This window comes from Eschrichtius robustus, chromosome 6 (genome assembly GCF_028021215.1).
Source record: "Eschrichtius robustus isolate mEscRob2 chromosome 6, mEscRob2.pri, whole genome shotgun sequence".
Taxonomy (NCBI): domain Eukaryota; kingdom Metazoa; phylum Chordata; class Mammalia; order Artiodactyla; family Eschrichtiidae; genus Eschrichtius; species Eschrichtius robustus.
In genome coordinates, this window is record NC_090829.1 from 10383664 (window position 1) to 10396337 (window position 12674).

At 46.9% G+C, this 12674-nt stretch overlaps 1 protein-coding gene across 1 annotated transcript in view; it reads right to left on the minus strand.

The window, feature by feature from the left end:
- The window catches only part of PLCL2 (phospholipase C like 2), a 191457-nt gene extending 184409 nt beyond the window's left edge, over positions 1–7048 (minus strand). Inside the window, exon 1 of the mRNA XM_068545864.1 lies at positions 6722–7048. Coding sequence (XP_068401965.1) covers positions 6722–7048 — 327 coding nt within the window. The remainder of the gene's footprint in view (positions 1–6721) is intronic.
- Positions 7049–12674: the final 5626 nt, after the last annotated feature.

Sequence of the window (12674 nt, forward strand, 5' to 3'; positions counted from 1 at the left end):
AGATGGCATCTTCTTCCAATAGAAGGCTGTTTCATCCACATTGAAAATCTGCTGTTTAGTGTAGCCATCTTCCTGAATTACCTTACCTAGATCTTCTGGATAACTTGCTGCAGCTTCTTCATCAGCACTTGCTGCGCTTCACCTTGCACTCTGATGTCACAGAGATGGCTTCTGGCCTTAAATCTCATGAACCAACATCTGCTAAGCTTCGAACTTTTCTTCTGCAGCTTCCTTGCCTCTCTCAGCCTTCACAGAACTGAAGACAGTTACGGCCTTACTCTGGACTAGGCTTTGGTTTAAGGGAATGTGGTGGCTGGCCTGATCGTCTCTCCGGACCACTCAGACTTTCTCCATATCAGCAATAAGGCTGTTTCGCTTTCTTACCATTGGTGTGTTCACTGGGGCAGCACTTCTAATTTCCTTCAAGAACTTTTCCTTTGCATCCAGAACTTGGCTAACTGTTTGGTGCAAGAGGCTTAGCTTTCAGCCTATCTGGGTTTTCGACATGCCTTCCTCAGTAAGCTTAATCATTTCTAGCTTTTGACTTAAAATGAGAAAAATAAATAAAATGAGAGATGTGTGACTCTTCCTTTCACTTGAACACTTAGAGGCCATTGCAGGGCTATTAACTGGCCAAATTTCAACATTGTTGTGTCTCAGGGAACAGGGAGGTGACAGCAGTCAGAACATACACAAAATTTATCAATTAAGTTCGTCTGACATGGGTTCACCACGGTTCGTGGTGCCCCTAAATGATTACAATAGTAACATTAAAGATCCCTGATCACAGATCACCATCACAAACATAATAACAAGGAAATATTTTGAAATACTGCGAGAATTACCAAAATGTGACACAGAGACACGAAGTGAGCAACTGCGGTTGGAAAAATGGCGCCAACAGACTTGCTCGACGTGGGGTTGCCAGAGACCTTCAATTTGTAAAAAGCGCACTATCTGTGAAGTGCAATAAAGCGAACCACAATAAAAGGTGGTCTGCCTGTACAGCCCAGCTGAGATTACTACCTAGAACAAGTTTTACCTAATCCCCCGCCATGTGACCAAGCACCTGCGGCCAGCAGGGCCTCCCACCTGCCCTCCTCTGCCCTTCGGAGACAGGTAGGTGCCAGGCGTCCTGCCAGCAGACTGGGCCACTCACACAATTGTTGCTAAAGCTCAATGTAAGTCATTATATGCTCTGAGCCCCCTAAAGCTATGGGATTATTCTGCCACAAGGAACATAGGTCCCACTGAAACCCCCCCTGGGGGTTCCGAGTTGTCTGAGTCACTACTAACACCCACGCCGGGTACGACCCTCTCGATTCACCATTATCAACGGCAGAGAAAAGCCGGCCAGGGAGCTTGCACAGTTTCAGATCCTGTGGCCCACCGGTAAAAATATATGAATATCCCCTGTACTACAGAATCCATTAATTTGAAATAAAAAGTAAGTAGCTAAACCAATCTGGAGGTCTGGTAGACAAGCAAGTAATGACAGACAAAATTTAGCATTAATAAGGAACAGAGCATCTATTTTTGGACACATGTATAAAATAGAGCCTGAAGGGAAAACGTGAATATTCACAATTCATTTATACCTGCATTTAGGCTGCAGATAGCACTGCCCTATTTTGTTGAATTCTGAGGCATGGGGAACTTAAGCATTAAAAAAAGCAAAAGCAAAAGCAAAAAAGAACAGTCTCGTTTAGACCCCTTACAGAGCACACAGAACTATAAAAGGAACGGAACAGATTCTGGGAGAGAGCATTCTAAGAAACTAACTCGAGAGGCCAAGATAGGCAATTTAAAAAATAATAATAAACAATTTCCTGTCAATTGTCTATTTGGACCTGGTGAAAAGCACCACAAGTCAAGCATAACTGTTTGGAGGGGAGGTTGGAAGACAGGGAAGAGAAGAAGCAAAAGGGGTAAGTAATTTTTAGGGTCTGAAAGTGAACACCCCCTAATGACTTCTGAAACTGAACTCTGAAGTGTGACGAAAGCTCTCTGAGTGGCTGAGACCCGCGGCCCTGTGCCCGCCTTGCAGCAGTTGTCAAGCGTGGACTCCTTCCCATGCATCAGTACAAAGCCAAGTGGAGACTTGCTGATTGACTACCAGAGTTTTCTGAGCTAAATGACCAAGGCTGCCTGTTTAACCAGACAAATTCACTCTGTGATCCAGTTACTGTTGGTTGAATATTCATGGTATGCCCACAGGTTTGCTGGGTGTACAGCTGTCTCCCCCGAGCCCCCATTCAGAAAAAAAAGTCTAAAGTCAAATGCAGATATTATTCTTAACATAAAATTCAGAAAACGGTGATTGAGTGCTTGCTTTCTGTGCAGAACTGATAAATACAGCCCAGCTCTGGCCTGCAAAGAGTCTACTTCATTTACACCATAATGTACATTTTAACTATTTTGTTTAAATATGCATAATAGATGTGAAAAGCCTGCTAGTTCCCCATGATGCAGTGCTCAGCATCAAGACGTGGGGAATCTATGTTGGCGGAAAGTTAGTAAAAGCATTTCCCCTACACACCGTAATACTATAATAAGGACAGCAGTGATGTTAAGAAAACTAAGGGCTGCCACCTTGGACAAGGTCAAACTTTTGGTCCCAGTGAAGCCAGAGTCTCTAGTCAGGCAGCCATAACAGGTGACTAGACAGCTGCCTGGCTATATTATCTGCCAACTTCTTCTGCCGGAAGAAATTGAGATTCTTTTTTTCCCTTCAGTATCTCCCACATTTAAAGGGGAAAACCAAATCTGGTGTTCCAAACCGCCAATGCTTCCTTAAGTATACAAAAAAATTAACACTGCCAGTGTAATGTGGGGGTCAGTGGAGTGCCCAAGCGGGGCACAACAACCAGCTCCAGCACCCTGGACAAGCAGTTAACCCCTCTGAACTTGGGGTTTTCTTCAGCCTCCATGGCTGGTGCAACACCAGGTCACAGACTCAAGTTAAACACTTTTCATGTGTTTTGCACATAGTAAGTGCTTAATAAACAGTGGCTGCTGTCATTACTTTTAAATACCAAAATAGTATAATGGCTATACTTCCAACTGATTTTTTTTAAATACCCAAATCAATAGTTGTTATGGTCTGGGGATAGGGGGCAGGGAAGGCTGCAAAGAGACTGGGAGAATTTTTTGAGATGATAGAATTGTTCTAGATCTTGGCTGTGGTAGTGGTTACATGACTTACATGTGTTTGTCAAATTCCATAGAACTAGACACCAACAGGAGTGAATTGTATTTTATGCAAATTAAATCACCTCTCTTAATGTACCATCCAAAATATTTAATTAGCTTTGACTAAAGTAAACCATCCAAACTAATAGACATTTTAACTTCATTTATTTCAAAACTTAAAAAGAAATCTAAGGCTTAAAATGTTACTTCATATTTTTAGACCAAGCTCCTGAATTAAAGGATAGAGCTATTTGTAAAAAATGAATGCCATCTGAACAGCTAACCAAATTAACTGTTTCAAAATAAAGCGTGGACTGTATTGAATGGTGTGATGAAATGAAATATGGAAAGAGAAAATGAAAGTGATGTTTTCGTTTACTAGATTACTAAAGATGACAAACATAATGGCTTCTCCCCTAAAAATCTAGTCATAGGCCTTTGAGAATAATCTAAAAAGTGTAACACTATTTTCAATAAGCTAAGGAAAAGTAGAAAAGTCTGATGATGAGTTCCATGATTCATTTTTCTTCTCAAGGTACTTAGAAAGGTCCTACCAGGCTGCTCACCCTGAATTTCCATCAACACTCTTACCATAACCAAGGAGCTCTTTTAGTATGGATCTGTGCATCTATTTTGGCAGAAAATGTAGTTTTACAATTTACAATTTCTTACTCAACGCCACATTTACAAAACAGATGGAGTTCCAAAGAAATAATTTTAAATAAGGAATATCATTCCAGTCAGCCTACAGTGGATTTCTGCACGTCCTGCACCTCAGCAATAGTCCCCCTTTTTTGCCCACTGTTTATCCCACTTCTGCTGTTATTTCTCTCTCTGATTTGGGGATCCCCACCTAAGAGGAAGGTCAAGACTGTAATGAACTAGGAAACAGGCATAGCCGGACACTGCAACTAATGCAACCCCGTGAACGCCAGCCTCTGATCCCTAGAGAGCATGCACTCTCCGTGCCATGCCCTGAAGTCCCCCATCATCACCATGCTCACTAATCTATTCCCACCTCTCCCCTTCCATCACCTGGCTGCATTCATCCCTTTATTCAAAAGAAACCAAAGAAAGATGTCACCACTGCTTTTTCACATGGGCTCCTGCTAAGCTGTTTATTATATTTTAACAAAAGTGAAATGTAATTCTGCCATTCGTGTGACAAAAATACCTGTGCACTATTTGCTGCTTTATGAAAGTTGGTATTAAAGTAAAAGATCTCTTTATTCTATTACGCTATTAACTTGATGCTGTCATGTCTTTAGAAAATGCCACACTAAATTTCTAAAATCTTGATCCCTCAAGACGCCAACTGAAAGGGAGTAAATACCAAGTAATTACCTATTTAAATATAGCATACTCCTTCCCTAAAATCCAGGCTTGATCAACTTTCAACACTATTTCCATAGTTTTAAAGGGTGATTAAGAAAATGCACATTGAAAATAGAGGCAAGGAAAAGGAGTCAAGTCATCTTAGGAGATACAAGACAATAAATAAGATATGAGACTGGTAAATCCCAATGAGCCATTTTAAAAATTAAAAGAACTTAGAGAAAACATGTACTTTCTTATCATTTGTCCATTCATTCAGGAAGCAAGCACGTGTCATTCCTCACAATGTATATATCTAGGGATACAACTGCAAACAAGGGACCAACTGCCTTCATTAGAAAGAAGAAAAGTGACGAAGATATCTGGGAAAGTTTCAAAATTCCAGTGATTTCTGAATTATTAATCATTTCCCCATGTGCTTCTAGCATCTTCAATGAAGAAATGATATCTACCAACAAGTTCTCAATTCCACATGTCAGAAATGTTGGCAAACCATCCTTCTTCCTAACCTCCCATGAATGCAAAATTAAAACAGATGCTGTTGTAATTAAATAAGTTACACTGTGAACCACATGTAGACAACAATTAAATCTGAATTTTTTTTTTTAAAAGTGCAAAAACAGGCCCTTCAAAAAAATTGGGGGAGAGGAGTTAAAATGTGGTCAGCTTGTATCTTCTCTGGAATTTTCACGTCAGATTTCATTAACACCGCGGTGCAAAATCACCACAAATACCTAGTAACCAATAAAAACAGTTATGACACATAACTCTGTCAATGGGAATTGAGTACCACGCACGGCTGAAAGCAACTTCCATGGCAACATAAGCGACAGAGTAGAAGAAAACGTAAGTCACTAAAAGCTAGGTAGGCAGGCAGCAAAAACCTCTTTTGCTTTCCTTAGTTAAACTCTAAACGCCTGCTGCAGATAGTTAATACACTTGATCTTTAAGCCCTCCAACTGTGCCCTTGCTCAGACATAAACCGGGCCAACAGATGACAAAGCGAAAAGCAGTTTCACAACTGCTTGTTACAGACAGTAGCAAGGTTGTATATTTCACTAGGTAACTGCAGAGGCTGATAATACCATCAGACACTACATGCTACTCAGAAGGTTTCTGTAGGTCCAATTAAATGTCAAATACCACCAGTGCCAATTCTCTTCACTGTGGCCCGTTCTGCTCTCCCTCTCCCACTGATGATCTGCCACAGGAAGGTGGGGGCAGCCGTGTCAGGGTGCTTTGCTGCTCACTGCCCTGGTGACCTCTCAGTCTTCAGACAGCAACATTTTCGTATTTGTTCCAAACTTGAGCAGATAGAGCTAGCCCTTCCTAAGGCTCTGCTCTTCTTAGCGCATCAATTTTTTTTTTTTTTTTTTCACTTCATGTCAGGAGAAATATGTTTGCACTGCAGACCAAAATGTAATATTAGAACGAAACCACCACAAACTCAGGAGTTCCTTATATTACTCCTGGAGTTTAAAATTCACAAAACAATCGCTGACTTCCTTTTGCTAAATAACCCCAGGCAAAAGATAGCAAAACCAAGCAAACTGCCCAAGAGAACTTCCACAGAGCTGGAGGCCTGCCTACTGCAGCAAGGAAAAGATTAAACCGTGCAGGACTGTAATCTCTCAGCGCCTCTGACCCTAAGAAAGCCGAAATGGGCATTTATGTTCAGAAACCTACTCCATTTCTCCGTGAGGCTGAGTGACCTGGGATTTTTTTGCACCCTCTGAGTCCAACCGTTTGCAAGAGGCAACTATAGAGCGATCAGAAGAAGCCTATTAAATAACTGGGATTTTTAAGAAAATGTTTTCACGTGATAACTGTTTTCAACATACAATGGAAACCTTGCAGGGAGTCTGTCACCAGCCGAGGCTACCACAGGAGAGCGTGCCCTGCCAAGCAGGTAGAGGCCATCATTCCAGGCCACTCCTGGGAGAGGTGACATGCCTAAGTTCCACGGGGGATGTCTGAGCACAGCTCCCTGCACATTCAGGACCACCTCTCCATTCTTCCCACATGCCGTGTGCACCCAATCCCCGCTCAACCACCCCAAGCACCAGCGCACCCCTGGTTCCCGTAGGCAGGGGGCTCCTCGTACACCCCCCTCCTGCCACCACTACTCCCCTCTCGGGGGAAGAGCCCCCGCGGACGGCGGGGGGCGGGCGGCGGGTGCCCCTCTCCCACCTACCTTGATTATGCTGCTCCGGCGCGGCAGGCCGCCCGGCTTGCTCTCCCGGGGGAGGGGGCAGGCGGCCGGGCCGGGGGTCGCGGCGAGCGCGGCGCCGCGGGGGCCCCTGGCGGGGCTGGCCTGGGCTTCGTCCGCGGACACGCCGAGGCTGCAGTCTCCGTTGGAAACCCCGGCGCTGTCATAGCGCGCCCGCCCGTGGCCGAGGCGCCCTCCGCCGCCGCCGCCTTCCCCGGCCCCGGCTCTCAGGGCGCCCTTGGCCGCGAGGACCGGGCCCGGGGAGGTGGGCAGGGCCCCGCCGGCGGCGCCCCCCCGGCCGCACTCCGCCATGGGCGCCCCGCGACCCGCCAGCACAAAGCCGCGTCCCCGCGTCCCCGCGTCCCCGCCGCCTCGGGCCGCGCGGCCCCTCCTCCTCTCCTCCTCCCGCCGCCGCCTCGGCCGCTTCTTCCGCCTTTTTTTTTTTTTTTTTTTTTAATTTAGATGTGCTGTTGGTTTCGAGCTCGCCTCGCTCACGGTTACAGTCGCGGCAGCAGGATTCTCGGAAGATTCCTGCAGGGGGAGAAGAGAGACACAGTCAGCGCGGCGGCGGGGTCCGGGGCCCGGCACCCGGGAGGGAAACACGCCCGGCACACGCGCCGCCGCGGGCGCCACAAATACCGCGCGGCCGGGGGCGCCGGAACGGGGCGCCCTCCCCGGGGGAACGGGGCGCCCACCGCGGGGCTCAGGGCACCCACCGCGCGGGCACCGGGCGTCCCGCTCGGGCTCGGGGAAGCGGCGGGCGCCCAGACGCTCCCCGGCCACGCGGAGGCGCCGCCCGAGGCTCTCGCGGCCCCGGGCGGGCGGGTGGCGACGCCGGGGTCTCCCGGGATCCCAACTCCCCAGGGGCTGTCGCGCGCCGGGCCCGCCACGTACCCCCGGGTCCCCGCCGAAGCCGGCGGCGCCGGGTAAGCGCACGGCGGGCAGGGCGGCCGTGACTCGCCCACCCCGCCGCCGCCGTCTCCTCCCGGGCTCGGCGCTGCCCCCTACAGGCCGCGGGGACCCTCCCCTGCCGCCGCGGGCCACCCGGCTCCCGCTCGTGGTCGCCGCCGTCGCGACTGCTCCCGCTGGGCCGGCTCATCGGGCCGCAGGAACCTCGCTGCCCAGCGGACGGCGACGGCGGCGGCCGCGGGTCCCGGGAGGCTCCCCGCCTCCCTAGAGATTTGGCAACTTCCAGTCACCCGCCGGCGCCCCGAGGAGCAAAGACAGCGCAGGCCGCGGGCCGCACGATGGTCCCGGGCTCTGGGCTCCGCCGCTGCGCCCCATCCTACCCCGCCCCGCGCGCGGGACTCGTTCCACTCCCGCCCAGCTCCGGAGGAGGCCCTCCGGACGTTCCCCTCTGGGCTCCCCTCGTGGGTCAGACCCACTTCACATACAGAAGCTAATTCCGTTCCTTTGGGCTCCTGAACTGTGAATCTGTGAATTGATTCAACTCGTTGCAAGGATGCTGGGGCGGGGGGAGGGGGCGGCGAGAGGTGAGGAGCAGAGGACCTCGTTAGAGCCTGTTCTGAGCCCTCTGAGTCGTCCTCCAGGGATTTATCACCAGCGTCCCTCCCTCCCAGTGTCCTTCCGCCAGTGTCCCGCCGCCAGCCGGTCCAGCCCTCTGCAGACCGCGCCCTAGGTCAGGCTCATCTTTTGGGGCAGGATCCTACTTGGATCACTGCAGCCGGTCCCTCTGGTTCTTCCTTCTTCCTCCGTCCTCCCTCCCCCAATGCTTCAGGTAGAGTGACCAGCCTAAAAACCCTGATCATGTCGTTCCCCCGAGCAAATACCTTCCCTGGCTCTCCACCCTTGGAGCCAGACGTGGCCCCATCTCCGCATCTTGGTACCCGAGGCCGCACCCAGCCTGGCCCCACCCACCTCTCCATCCCAGGATCCCTGGCTCCAGCTTCCAGCCTTTCTCAAGCACCCCAGCTCTTCTCCAACTAGTGTGTTTCCCTTTCCGGGAATGCGCTTCCCGCAGGGCGCGAAGGAGAAACTGACAGTCCGCTGGGGGGTGAACTTAAAGACCCTGCTTTCATCAGCATGATGTTGTAGCAAACTGCCAAGCAGCCTCAGAGGAAACGAGCTTTACATACATATACACACCCGCCCTTGCCTCTGAAGCAACTTCAAATACCTTTGTGTTATTCTCGGGGTGTTTTAATTCCTCTGATCTCTGGATTCATGTTTTTGTAACCCATCAGACAAGCTTTTATCCATCTCTTGCCAACCTGGGCCTACACGCTAACAGACATATTTTCACATCGATGGACAACAATGTTCTAATATTTTATTCAGTTCCATCCCTCTTTCTTTCTTCCTTCCTTCCTTTCTTCCTTCCTTCCTCCCTTCCTTCCTTCCTTTCTTCCTTTTCTTTCTTCCTTTCTTTTTCTAGTTTGGTTCAATTTTTTTTCTGTCTTGTGATATTTTTGCAGGAAAATATATTCAAATAATTCAAATCAGGCCTTATCAAATTTATAGTCATAGTAGCCAGTGACTATGCTGTGGGGAGGAAATGAAGAATGCTAGGCCTTTATCCTCAAAGTCCTCTAATTTTGATATTTTAATAAGCGCCTGGAGATATTTCTGCCTTTTCCTGCATTTACCAATCACTAGTAATATGCTATGAGAGTCATACATCCTGCAGCTTGTACCATGAGTTTCCTGGGGTGAGTGGGGACATATAGAGATTTAAACCTCCAGGATGCTTTTTTATAAAACCAGCATCTGATTCTCCTAATGCTTTCCAAAATGAGCACCTATCCATCTCCCTCTGGACTCCCAACAGGTCAAACCAGGGAGTCTTCGTTGAAATACACTTGGCATTTAAATTAAAATGTTTCCCAAAGCATCTTGGCAGACCTGTGACTAACGATGCCAGAAGCCCAAGGCCTGTGCCAGTTTCCTTTTTATCCCCCTAAGTGCTTGTCTCCCACAGGTCACACGCCTGCAGATGTTATAGCTGTACTTCTGCATCACACAAACAGCCAGGCTGTAGGTACCATCTCTCCTGTATGGTGACGGGAAGCAGCATGTGCCTCTGACATGTGCAGTGCTCAGCCCACAGCAGTCTTTTTTAATAGCTGAACTCAGACTTTTTTCATCACAAGCAACACAGTAAGCAGTTGTTCCTCCTCCTTCCTGCTTGTTTCTCCGCAGTTACTAAGTGATTGCTTTCCATTTCTCCTATTCCGTGAACAGTGTTATTGAAGAAATTGTAAATATTTTGCCAAAATTCTTGCTGAAATGTTTTCACAGCATCGTAAAATTCATAGAAGTTTGACTTCGAAAGAGGGCCAAAATATCATAGTCATCCCTCAGCAAATACTGTCTAGTGGTTCCTTCAGTTGAATTTTCAGAGTTGGGCAATAAGAGATAGGCAAGACATTAATAAAATGCTCATTCTGCATAGCTCCATGGTGCTTATGCCAGTTTATTATCTCTGTATCCCAATGGTAAGATGCTGATGAATCATTTGTTCATAATGTTTAAAGTAAATAAATACCTCTAAAAATCTCATTAATTTTTATCATGCCATCAATACAGAGCTGTATCTCTTTTAAGTTTTCTTCATATTTCATTCTGCCTCAGCTTTTAATCATTATTGTCACCCTTGACTGCGCAATCTTCTGTTTGTTTATATCTTAAATACGGTGCCTCGGACATGAGCTATTCAGGCTCCCTGGTCCATAATAAGCTTCCTGCAGCCTCCCAAAATAACACTGATGCTGTTTACCGACTTCTTGCCGTCATTGATATCCTTGTAGGTTATGAATTCATATCTAGTTTCCAGTTCGCAGCCTCTAACATTACGACTCTAAATTTTTCCAACTCACTGAACACTTGGCCTTCAAATTATTTTTTCCCTCAGTGTGTGATGACAATTTCCATTTCTCAGACCTCCATCTCATTTTATTTCTGTATTTCTTTCAAGATGCAGTACAACCACTGAGGCTTCATATTCGACTGCTCCCCATGTTTAAAGTGAGCGCTAACTAGAGCAGAAAGTAGAAGACCAAAATGCTTTAAGGAAATACCAGATTATATCAATGTACTGGTCCACACTGGCTACCCATTTGCTTCCTGAGTTAATCCTAGATGTTGATTTTAATCTATCATGCTCCTAAGGGTTGGATTATGTGTATTTTATCATGAGCCTCAACAAGAAATATGTAGCAGTTCTCTTTCTTCCTGGGCACCCGTGAGGCAAGTTAGACCTGCAAAAAGCTTTCATTTTCATATTCTTCTTCTCCTCTGACACTAAAGATCCTTCACCCATTTTCCTTGGATCTACCTTACACGTGTATATAGCTGCCAAGAAGTTAGGCACTCAGGGAATTACATCGACGGTTTCCAGCCACCGAGGAACCACTGCATGAATTCATTAAATTGTTCTCAGTGGCTCAGTGGCTCTCAGGAGTTAGGTAGCACTTTGAGGGAATCTATTAATTACCGGAGATTCAGTAAGATCATTCTATTAGCAAAAGTAACAATATGATTTACTCTAAAAATTACTGTTGCTTATCATACCACTTTTATAACCTCTCATGTATTTGATTGTACTTCCACTATTATTTTATTACAGGAGTCACTGCAAACTCACATGCCTATAGGAGCCGGGTGGATAATGTAACGAGTACAGCTGGAAGGATTTGTTTCCTAATAGCATCACAATTTATAGTTTTCAACAGTGGCATATTTGCATATCAAATACAGAGGAATACTCTTCCTGATTCATCTTTGGTTTTCCAATTTTTGAAAGTGCCTTGGTTATAAGAAATATTTCACTTCCCTCCTAATTCTAAGAAAGACACCATGAACGGCCAGGTGTGAGGCAGCAATACAGAGTGGTGGGGACTCAGATAACCTGCTGAGGAATCTTACTGCTGCCGAGAGGAAATCCTGGCCCCGTGCTGCCTGGATCATCTTGTTCTTTCAGAGAAGCCAAAAATCTAGAATATAAAACTTGATATTGTGTTAGTGCATTCTCTTAAGAGGACACCCACAAAGTGAGGTCTCCACGTATCGTTCCTTTATAAGGTCTACAGAGAGGCTTATTCTTTCCTACCCTAGCTCCTAACTGCATGATAAGCAAAGCGTAGCAAATGCCTCCCAAATCTGGTATTTATTTGGGCCTCATCAATCTGAGTTTCAAGAACAGATTTCTTTTCTGGAGTGCAAGAAGTCTGATGACTACATCATTTTCTGCGTCCCAACGTGGGATGGATGGCTCCCAACCTACTTCCCTTCATCTAACCACTCGCACATCCCAGCCCTGGAACTATTTTATCTCGGAAATCTGAAAGTCAGAAACCTATTGTCTAGCCAACAACTCTGCCCTTTCATCAGTCCCATTCCCTTACTTCCCCCAGACGCACCTGCCAGCCTCAGCAAGACCTGTACTTCTCTCACCCCACCCAACTCTCTCAGTCCATCAGCACTCCTGTCTGTACTTTTTCCCTACCCAGCCTGGACCTCATGACCAAGACTTTCAACCACATTCTCACCAGCAGCCCAGGCCCTTCTATACTTTGCCAATCTATACTTCGCATGAATCCAACCATGACTTTCTCCCGACATGTCCCAGGCTGCCACTCTGCTGGAGAAAAAAAATCATAGCTCTGCTGACTGGACAGGTGTATGATTTCCGGGGTCAGTGGGAACTTTGGTGCTCTTAAAGCAATCTATTACCCTTTGCTAACTGGCTCCAATTTCCATTCTCCAAACTATTCCTCTCCAAATCCCAACTAACCCACTGCCCCTCCATCTTAGCAATAGTCCTAAGATTCTATTTCACGGAGACAATAAAGTATCAGTACATCAAGAAATAAACTGCTTTAACTTTTCCTTCATCCCATTTATCCTTACCTAACCGACCACTACTGTGGCTTAGGCTAACCTCACATCAGAAACCATCTATGAATGACTGTATGATTAT